The sequence below is a fragment of the Leuresthes tenuis genome, unplaced genomic scaffold (assembly GCF_036924035.1).
Source record: "Leuresthes tenuis unplaced genomic scaffold, fLeuTen1.0.hap1 SCAF_20, whole genome shotgun sequence".
NCBI classification, from domain to species: domain Eukaryota; kingdom Metazoa; phylum Chordata; class Actinopteri; order Atheriniformes; family Atherinopsidae; genus Leuresthes; species Leuresthes tenuis.
The window spans coordinates 7,620,824-7,631,365 of record NW_027325374.1 but is presented as its reverse complement, the minus strand read 5'-3'; the positions used below and the strand labels follow the sequence as shown (position 1 = coordinate 7,631,365).

At 36.0% G+C, this 10,542-nt stretch overlaps 1 protein-coding gene across 1 annotated transcript; it reads left to right on the top strand.

Annotated features, from left to right (window-relative positions):
• On the top strand, positions 1-10,018 carry LOC140278564 (5-hydroxytryptamine receptor 3A-like). Its single transcript, XM_072373602.1, has 10 exons — positions 1-34; positions 3,344-3,510; positions 4,659-4,703; positions 4,881-4,990; positions 6,234-6,403; positions 6,809-6,969; positions 7,064-7,274; positions 8,058-8,240; positions 8,689-8,762; positions 9,258-10,018. The coding sequence occupies exons 1-10, from the start codon at positions 1-3 to the stop codon at positions 9,492-9,494; spliced, it is 1,392 nt and encodes a 463-aa protein (XP_072229703.1). The 3' UTR covers positions 9,495-10,018.
• Positions 10,019-10,542: the final 524 nt, after the last annotated feature.

The following is a 10,542-nucleotide window of genomic DNA, read 5'->3' as shown; positions in this document are numbered from 1 at the left end:
ATGCTGATGATGGTCCTGCTCATAGCTGTTGTGTGTTTTCTTTTTCTCCACAGATATAGCAGCTTGTTGTCTGTTTTATGATTCCATCGGTTACACTGATAGATAACCATGAAAAATTGAGGAAATGTTTAGGAATATCACATGTATGTGAGGGCAGCTTGGTAATGTGATGTAATGTGATGTGCTATCACCTCTCAGCAAGGAGGTTTGGGGTGCCCCGGTTTTACAAGTGATTGTAGTGGTGTAAAAGTTTGAGCCACCCCTCAATTTATCATATATTGTGTGATAATTTAGAATAACGTGCAAATATTTACAGCCATTAAATAACACTGGTTCATCACTTGAGGTGGGAATTTTTTTTTTAATACTTAAAGGGGAACGTCGGTATTTCTGGCATGAAATACATTTATCTACGGATGAAGTGGTCCCAATAGAGTGCCTGTGTAGAAATCCCTCCGTTAGCACTTCTATAGCCACAAGTATCCACATAACAACACCTATGAGTTAACAGAGCTATAGTACATGTTCGTTCATTCATTCGTCTTAAAGTATTGGTGAAATAAAGACAGATAATGCCTTATTTAAAGGCTGCATCATTTTTGCCCCATTCACTCTGTTATATGGATAGCGAGTTTTCTAAATAGCTTCCGAAGGACACAGACTTTCGCCAAACTGTTCTCGGTGAGTATATAAATGTATTTCATGCCAGAAATAAGGTCTAGGTTTAAAAATACCGGAGTTCCCATTTAAATGATTCATAAGTCTATGTTAACTGATTAAACGAACAAAAACACTTACAGGTGACTTACAGAGACTGGGTTGTAATGGAAAAAATCTAATAAAACCTTTGAAACACTGTCAGAAATCCTGCATAGCTATTGTGTAAGACTGCATTAAAAGATTAAAAGCAAGACTGGAAGCAAGACTTTCACACAGTTTTGTATTTCAGCAACTAACTGGTGGGTACCTAATAAAATAAATATCTTATCAATACAAACCTAAAAGTTACGTAGAAAACATTTGACAGATGACCAGACAGATGAGTGACGCTTTTAATCCCAAATGAATATATCAAATATTTTAAAGAGTGTTTATAGTGTAGATGCTTAACTATGTGTTATTGTCTTTAAGCTTAAAGCATCATAATATGTTTTTGTCATTTGCTGACATACAGGACAGAGAAGGACAAAGCTTCTCCAGATCCATACCTCAACATTGAGAGTTACGTCTGGGTTGAATATAGAAATGACCAGGTGGTGATAAGTACCTCCAAGGTGCATTTTTATAAATTCTAGTTCGATATTCAGACATATAACATCTCCTTCAAGTCTCATGTACCCAAAACATTCTGACTTTGTTGATCTTTTAAGAAAACTAACCCTTTTTTTTTGTATTCTGTCTCAGATAAAGAATTATAGTTACTGTTCAATATGAACAATAAAATTATCCCTGAGGAGTCTTGTGAACTGATGCACACGCAGTACAAATGCGTTTCAACCATCAAACATTTTGGCCTCCACCAAACGAGAATTATTTATGCTGTTATTTACTAAGTATTTCTGGATACTAACACATGAAACTGTAACTTGAATGCATCTAATTTTTTTACATTTTGTTAGATTCTAAATTCTAGGAACTCACTGACATTATCAGTGGGAATTTGACAGATGGAGAGTCCATCACTAACAAATCCCCATCACTCTCCATCTGACATAGGGCTCTACTGGGGTGCCTGTCTAGCATAATAATGGAAATCTTAATACACAACTGTTTGTGTTTGTTCTGCTCTGCAACAATAAAGTGACTCCAGAGAATTTGGCAATTTCTCTTAAGTTCTTTGGCTCCCCCCAATAGAGGTAGGAACACCAATGTCATAAAAACAAATCTCAGTCTTAGTACAGACATACACATGGATGTGTTGTCAAGAGGCCACAAAGACACCATCAAAAGCCCAGACTCAAAAACAGGAACACAAGTAACATCACCTCTTCTGAATGTAACAAATTTCAGATAAAATGCACATTAAAAGAAAATGAATGTTGAATTCAGTCTTCTGTTATTGTTTTGTTATTTGGTTTTCTGGTGTTCTTTGGCCTTTGTTCAGCTGCTGTTTGTTTCTGCCTTAGCGCCTGTTTTATCTTGAGAGTTATATCCTGTGTTTTCTGTTCACTCTCTTCATAACCAGTTCTTTTCAGTTTGGTTTTATCTGCTGTTTCCAGCCATTATCCCTGGATGTCATCAGCTGCCTATTTCTTGTTACTCAATTCTACTGTTACCACTTGAACTTGTTACTGAAATCCACTAACCTAATCCCCGATCCTAACAATCATGCTTTCTGCCAGGTTGAGTTTTGAGTTTCATCCTCCAGCGTCCCTCTCACCATCCAATTTAGTCCTTATCCAGTCATAAAATAAACATTTTTAGCTCTTTTTGAGTCAGCGTTCACCTTTGAGTCTTCTCATTAATGAATTTACATCATTTGATGACTAATTTATTGGGTTTGAATTGTTGTTTTTTAATCCATTGCATTGTAGCAGACATCATTGGGTTCAGCTTATGGCTGAATCTGATATTTCAGCTGACAGTAATTAAAAAGTGGAAAAATAATCAAAACAAGGAGGTTGGTCATTCAATTTGTCCAGCCCTCTTCCTGTGTGAGGATATTGATTTTTCCCCAGAAACATTTCTGGAGAGCCCTGAGATTCACATTTGCTGTGCCATCTCATATTCTGGATTCTCTCTGGTTTACACTAATGTTGCTGGCTGAGTTCCTCTTTCTGCTCCTCCTCGCAGGTAAGGTCTCTATTTGTCCTCAAACAAACTCTAAAGCAAACATCAGTGTGAACAGATTTCACATAAGCTAATTTATATCAAAGAGCAGGTCCCAGTAAAAGGTAATCACAGTGCCAGTTATTATAATTATTAGAATCTTTATCATGTTTATTATTACAAAAACACCTGCTACAATTACACCTGCTTATCACACTGCATGCTGGGTGCTGGGGGATGCTACTTTTGATTTGTTATCATTATGCACTTGTTGGCATGTCGGAGATGGATATGAAATGGAGAGTCAGACTCAGGGGACTGTAAAAATGACTTTATGGATCACATCAAATGCCTGTCAGTTTCCATCTGTAACCACAAGTACCGGATATTATTCCTGACATTTGAATTTACTGTGTTGATATACTGAGACACTAATACAAAATGTGTTAACTTTAAATTCAAAAGTTCAAAGCTGATATACAATAAAGCTCTGAAATGATCGCTTAAAAAAAAGGAAATTCTGCATATATCCAAATTTGTTTCTGCATTTTTTGTTGTGTCTTAATGTTTTAAGCTGGAGATGGGATGTCCTCTGAGAAAGTGTGCAGTTATCAGGATGTTTTAAACTACCTGAACTTGACCAAAGCCAACGAGATGTTCACACTGACCCGGCCCGTTAAAGACTACAAAAAGCCTACAGAGGTGTTTCTGGAAGTTCTACTGTATGCAATTCTAGATGTGGTAAGTGGTTGAAGCTTTTTCACCATTTTAGTTAATCAGGATATCAGAAGATATTTCCCTTCATTGATAAATTTGAGGTTTGTGTTAGCAACAGGGTGTTTGTCTATGTCAAGTTATGCAGATGATACGGTAAAATCAGATAATTTTTGCCCTTAACTAATCTTATAATGATAGAAAGAAAAAGTTGGTGCAAGAATGTTTTTGAGGATAACTTCTCCATAACAGTAACATGTCCTCTGAACAGTAGACAAAGGCTGAGGTCTGTTATGATAGAGTATTACAGCGTGACCGAATCAGTGCTTCTTCGGCTTTGGGTGCTCACACATACAGTAAGCTGTAATTAGAAAGATCAGTTCTCACCGACCACTGCAGACAGAGTGGCGCATGTAATTATGACTCCAGACAAGGGATGACGCAACTGTCCCTGTGGTTGTGAAATCCATCGCTGTGCTTTGCCTGTTCTGATTAGAACTGAGACAGGGTTTTTTTTTGTAATTTTGTTGGACAGTTTTCACTCCTTATCCAAATGTTTTGGAAGTTATATGATAGAAAAAATACTTTTTCTATTAAAACGCTGAAAAATGATTAGACTGCTTTCTGGAACGATATGACGCATTAAATAAATGGATTTTAGCTCAAGGATCGATGCCACTCTCCCTGCAGTCCATTAAAACTGAACTGATACGTTGTCTACTCACAGTACACATTTAAATTCAGATGGATTTTCAGCTAACAATGTCGCCTTCAACAAGAGAAGCACCAACATCTGTTAAATGTGTTATCTATAAATTCTATTTGCTCAGTATTGTTGGTTAAAATCATTAACCCATCATGCTTTGTGTGTTTCTAACAATGCTTGTCAAAGAATCAACATTAAAGAAGTCGTCCACCTGACTGCAAAACCACGTATTTCTATTATATCTGATTACTCAGTTCATCTTCACACATTTAGTTCATTTTCACCTCATTTATTGTGTTGTTTTTTTATTTTAAAAAAAGAAGACGTAATAAGCTTAATTCAACACTTTTGGAACACGTTTTTCAACAACTAAATATCTTGTTATCCACTGTTTAAATTCTCCATCTGTTTGATTTCTAGTCTAATGCTTCGAACAGGTTTTCTCATGTATTTCTGTGCTTCTTTATAGAAAGAGATTGACCAGACGTTTGTTCCCTATGTTTGGATTCTTTTGGTGAGAAGAAAAACTTAATTTGATCTCCTCTCTCCTTAATGAGTCAGGAAACTGTAACTTGTTTCCCCTAACATGGAATCATTTTGTCTTTATTCAGGATTTTTAAAAAAATTTTTTAACTTTTAATCACCTTTAAACTCTAATATAATTTCCAATTATACTATTTGTTTTCTGTAGATATGGCAGAATGATTACATTCAATGGAACCCCAGTGATTTTTGTGGAATTGAGCGTGTTACCCTTCCTACTGAAATTCTGTGGAAACCAGATCTGACCATTGAAGAAATGTAAGTGTAAATGTATATTTTCTACATGTTCTCACCTTACAGGCACAGATCATAGCATGTGACTTAATGATAAACATAGCTGTACAAGGTGGAGCTGGAGAAATATACACATAAATATATTTCTGATTATTTGAAGCAAGTGCTTAGTGACTGCTACATGTTACCAAATGTCTGTAGAGCAGCATTTAAACATGAATAATACAACATAAATCAGTTAACTTCTTTTTGTTTTTGCTTAGAGGATGACAAGAAATTATGAAACTGGAGGCGAGAAAAATAGAAATGCTCCATTTTCCCAGAAGAAATCTTTGACTTAGTTTGACTCTAAAATGATGCACATAAACCCATCCAATCCAAACAGTTTAAGATCTGTTTGAGCTTTGATTTTATTTTATTTTTATTTGGTTTTATATTGAATGAAAATAAATATTAACTATAAATATGAAATATAATGATCTATTTGAACTACAAATGTACAGTCTATGAGCATATCTGATCATTTGAACAACTCCCTGTTTGACTGTTTCTATGATAATACATGGATTGCAGAACTAGATGTTGTGATCCTTGCACAACATCTAGTTTAAAATTGTTTGGTACAAGGGGCCTTTATTCAACAGCTGACAGACAGAAAATGGGGACAGAGAGAAGGAATGAGATATTGTCTAACAGAAGCTTTCCATGCATGTGGTCTTCTTTAAAAAAAAAAAACTCAAACTCCCCACCTGCTGGACTGTCAATAAACTTTAGCAAATATAGAAAGCATTGTATAGTTTATAGTATAAAGTGAAGCCAGCCAGTGTTTTGGCTCTGACTGCAGTATATTCTGTAATATTGTCAGTTTCCCTGGTATCTCACATCAGTGAAAAAGATAAACAGAGTTAAATGGTGTATTTATCTTTCATTACCTAATGTGGTGGATCATGAAATTCTGAAGCTTAAACAATAAATATTATGCCATAGTTTACTAAAAATGCGACAGTGAGCTTTTCCTAATCTTTTACATGTATTTCCAGTTCCTAATTTTAGGTGAAAGAAGGGAATGGATGAAGAAAGAAAAACATATGAAGAAAATAGCAGTATCTACATTATCTATTGTGATTATAGTCTTGTTTTGTTTTAATACATTTATTTTTATGGAATGCTCATTGTGGTAGTTCTAGTGTTGGTTCCTTTTAAGTAATCAAATTGAGCTTTGATGTGAACATCATGTGGGTTTGTGAATGTCTCTGATATCACACAGGACAGAAAAAGACAAAGCACCTCCAAGTCCTCATCTCATGATTGACAACGACGGTAAAGTCTATGTTCAGAACGACCAGGTGCTCGTCAGCACCTGCAGGATGCAGGTTTACAAATTCCCATTTGACGTTCAGAGCTGCACCCTCTCGTTCAAATCTGTCATTCACTCAAGTGAGCCCGTTTCCCCTTCTGTTCAGATTGTTTTACTTTTAATGCATTCATGGCAAGCAGGCTCTACATTTGATAGCCAGACCAGAGTAATCCTCACTTTGAATTTCGCCGAATCACCAAAATGTGAAAATGATCCCAAAACTCAAATTTAGTATATCAAAAATAGATTTTGGCTTGTTAAAATACAATTTTGGATAGGCATAACTGCAGTTTTACATGGAAAATCTGTATAAATAATGTGCACATCCATCTTTGTGGGTATTTTAGAAGCAATCCGCACCAATAAAATGTATATTTCTGAATAGGAGACTGTGGATGTTATGAACATCTGAAAAGCAGTTACAAACAAGGCTTGCTCCATACATTCATCCACTGAAACTGTTATATCTTTGCCTCTCTTTTTAGCCAATGAAATAAAGCTTTTTCACAACTTGAACTCTTCAGTGACCGCCGAGTGGTCGCGTGAGCTGATGAGGACCCAGTACGAGTGGTTGTTTGTTGACATGACTGTCACCAACAAAACTGTTTTCCCTTTTGGAGCTGATCAAGACACAATCATTTATACAGTAAGAAATAATTCATTTAATATTTCTTATTTAAGGGTGCCGACGTGCAGGAGGATGTATGCCAATCATCTGCTGTTTAAACATTTCTTCACAGATCTCCATGAAAAGGAGATCTGTACTCTACATCGTGAACTTCCTGGTGCCTGTCCTCTTCTTCTTGTGTCTTGACCTCACTTCCTTCCTGATATCAGACAGAGGCGGCGAGAAGCTCAGCTTCAAGGTTACCGTGCTGCTTGCCGTCACTGTGATGCAACTTATTCTCAATGAAATTCTACCCTCTTCATCAGACAAGGTCCCGCTCATAGGTAAAGTGATAAAAGGCCCCTTTGTACTGTCCAGATTTCAGCTGTCTGAGAGCAAACTTGAAAGGAAACCACTTTGAGAGAAAGGTGGTGAAACCTGTCAGTGATTATTTGAAATTCTGGACAGTTTGGGAATTTTTTATCTAGAACTGCCAAATCCCAATTGCCCACAGAATCCAAACTGGCAAAATGTCTGAAAACCAGCCAGTCAGAGTTTGAGGCAAAAGGATACATTATATACTGAACAGTGCAACATGATTCATGTAACAATTTTATAAAATAAAGATAAAAAATAAAAAATAAAGATAAAGATAAAATGTGAATAGGATATATATTTTTGTCTGAGAAAGGAAAACCCAAAGGATTATCAAAGGTATAATTATCAATCCTGTGGGGACAAGAACAGATGCACATTGTATATCCATCCTGTAGTTACTGAGCTGTTTCAGTTAAAACTTTACAGCATCTTGGTACTGCTGATGGTGACACATGTCTCTCGAAAAAGTCTGGAAAAGAAGCAAAATGCTGCAGAGGAACCAACCAGCAGCGTGAACCTTCCCAGTTCAAATCCACTCAGTCTCTTAATCAGGAGGCAACCTGAAGATGGACATTCAAAGATCCTCAGAGAAGAGTGACCACTCACTTGTACACAGACAAAAAGAGAAAAGGACCCAGATCAAAAAACATACTCTTTAAGATATCAACATTCATTAAAAGAATAACAGCATATGTATGATTTATGCCTCAATCAGTATTGTTTTCTTTGTATTCACCCTCTCTCTTCAGCGGTCTATTGCATTGGGATTTTTACTCTGATGATGCTCAGCTTGCTGGAGACAATTTTGGTGATGTATCTGATGGAGAAAGACTCTGCATCCCAAGAAGATGAGACAGATATAAACCAAAGTGTGGGAGAGAGTAGTGGAGACAAACCAGGCAGAGCAATAAATCTCCGCAGCTGTGAAGGAGGTGAGATTCACAGCAGAGAAAAGATATGGGGAATACCATATAATGTGATTATCTATACCGTAATCCCTTAAAGATAAAGTGAGATGTCTGATCACATCTTTATCAGCTAGTAACGATTAGATCAAAATGAGAATATATGTTTTATCCACGTTTTGCAGAAAATGTAACTTTTACAATGAAAATGTCAGCAAATTATGGGGGCTTGATTTAAAAGTGGTTGTTAATGTTGTTCATAAATGTTTATATTAGTGCTGATGGACACAAATTGCTTTTCTTTTTGTTTGATGCTGACAATTATCATTTTAAAAGTATGATATTTAAGTTGGACATTTGTTTTGTTTCTCCAATGTGCTCTCACAAGTTTAAAAGTAGAGTCATTTTAGAATTTGTTTGTCAAAAAAAAAGCAAACAGTAAAACCTTTAACTCGTGCTGAATCTGTCCCTGCAGAGGAGAATAAATGGACTCCATGTGCATGCATCTGTGGTGTGTCTGCTGACAAATCACCAGCTGAACTGCTACAGGTTGGGATTATACTGCAAAGTGGGAAAAAAGGCATTGCCTCACTCTGTGAATTACATAACAATATAATATCAGGTCAGGATGGTATTAACAATAATCATGATGTAAGAAAGATTGTTATATTTGGTCATGATTCCATCATAGTTTGAGTGTAATGCAATTTCCAGAAAGAGTAGATGAAATACTTTCACTTTTAATTATTTAGTCTGATGGCTTTTTAGTAACAATGTTATTGTAAATGTTTTTGGCTACAATAATCATGTAGATAATCTGACATCATGACAGCCCCAACACTGTATATTCATGAAAATACTGTAGCATTTGTTAGCTGTTTCAGACTTTTAAACATCTTAGTTTGTTGGCAAAGTGTGCTCAGTTCACAACACTCGGCTAAAGCTCATCACTTTACTGTACAGAAAAAACCTGAACATCACATGTTTGACCTAGCTGTGTCACTTGTCTTGTCATGCTATTTAACAGCAACATTGCTTTTTCAGGGTGGCGTCAGCCAATCGACAGAGGAGCCGCATGCCTTTGTAAAGCTCTCAAATGAGCTGAAGGAGATGGTGAGGATACTGACTCTGCTCCTCAACAGCAGCAAGGATGAAGGAAAGCCTGGCTACTGGACCAAAAAGACTAAAAACATCAACAGAGTTTACTTTGTATTTTATGTTACAGCAGCCACTCTGTTCTTAGTCTGTATGTTTGCCATCTGGATACATGGAGAAGAATGAGACTCCACAACACATAGAGATGCATTTCCCTTTGTAATTGTCACATACAAGAAATTCTAAACTAGCTTGTAGCGTGTGTTCTGACATAAAGCTGGCTGCACAATCCCTTTTTAGAAGCATACAGCCCTTAGGAACTATCTACTATTTGCTGAACTGCATGCTAAAAAATACTTGAGGAGTAAAGGCTTGGATGTGTTTGTGCAGTGAAACAAAGTAGTCTTAACTATTGCATCACAAGCTTGTTTAACTTTCAGTTATGAATGTCTTAAAGAACAGATAGATAGATTTTTACTGTCCCAACCAAAATATAGCAATTTGAGGATATGTACAAATCTGTGGATCAGTGTCATTCAATTAGATCTTCCAGGGTATCCAAGCAGAATGGGACAATTGTATCAAAATAAGCATAAATGTTCTGTTACAGTGACCAGATAGGCAGTAATTTGAAGTGTTACTTATGAATGAAGATATTCACGTCTTCATATACGGAGGAATGTGTATTTCAGAGTTTAAAGTATTAATAAAAGGCAAGTATTCACACAGTTTGGGATGGGAGGGGAATATCCAATTACACCAGTATTATTTGTGTTATTATTTATATGTCATTATTAGCACTTTGTAATCTGAGGTGTCATTTTTATAAGGTTTCATTCCAAATGTGTCATGCAGTAATAGTCTAAGTCAGATTTGACCGTTGGTTTAATGTAAAAAAAGACTAAAAAAAAGAAAATGATAAGATTTTCACAAACTCTCCTTTAAAAACACTGAAAGAGCTGCTCCAAAACGATTTTGTAAAAATAGTTTCCACATGCCTCCAAATTACCTAAAGGGTTAAATTGTCTCAGCTCTAATTAGAGGAATTAGAAGGAGTGTTGGAGTATCTTCTCTAAATCCATTTAGATTTTATTGCATTTTAACATTGAATTAACAAAATAAAACAGACAGTACCTTTACAACATTATTATATGTCCAAAGTCTGAAAATAAGTGTACACATTTTGAACCCTAATGATAATAAATTCCGCAAACACAAAAGCTCATGGACAGTA

Excerpts from the sequence above, each read along its gene's own strand:
- LOC140278564 (XM_072373602.1), top strand. The coding sequence starts at position 1 with ATGCTGATGATGGTCCTGCTCATAGCTGTTGTGT. Across the intron at positions 4,704-4,880 it reads CCTATGTTTGGATTCTTTTG|ATATGGCAGAATGATTACAT; the intron begins GTGAGAAGAAAA and ends TGTTTTCTGTAG. Across the intron at positions 7,275-8,057 it reads AGACAAGGTCCCGCTCATAG|CGGTCTATTGCATTGGGATT; the intron begins GTAAAGTGATAA and ends CTCTCTCTTCAG.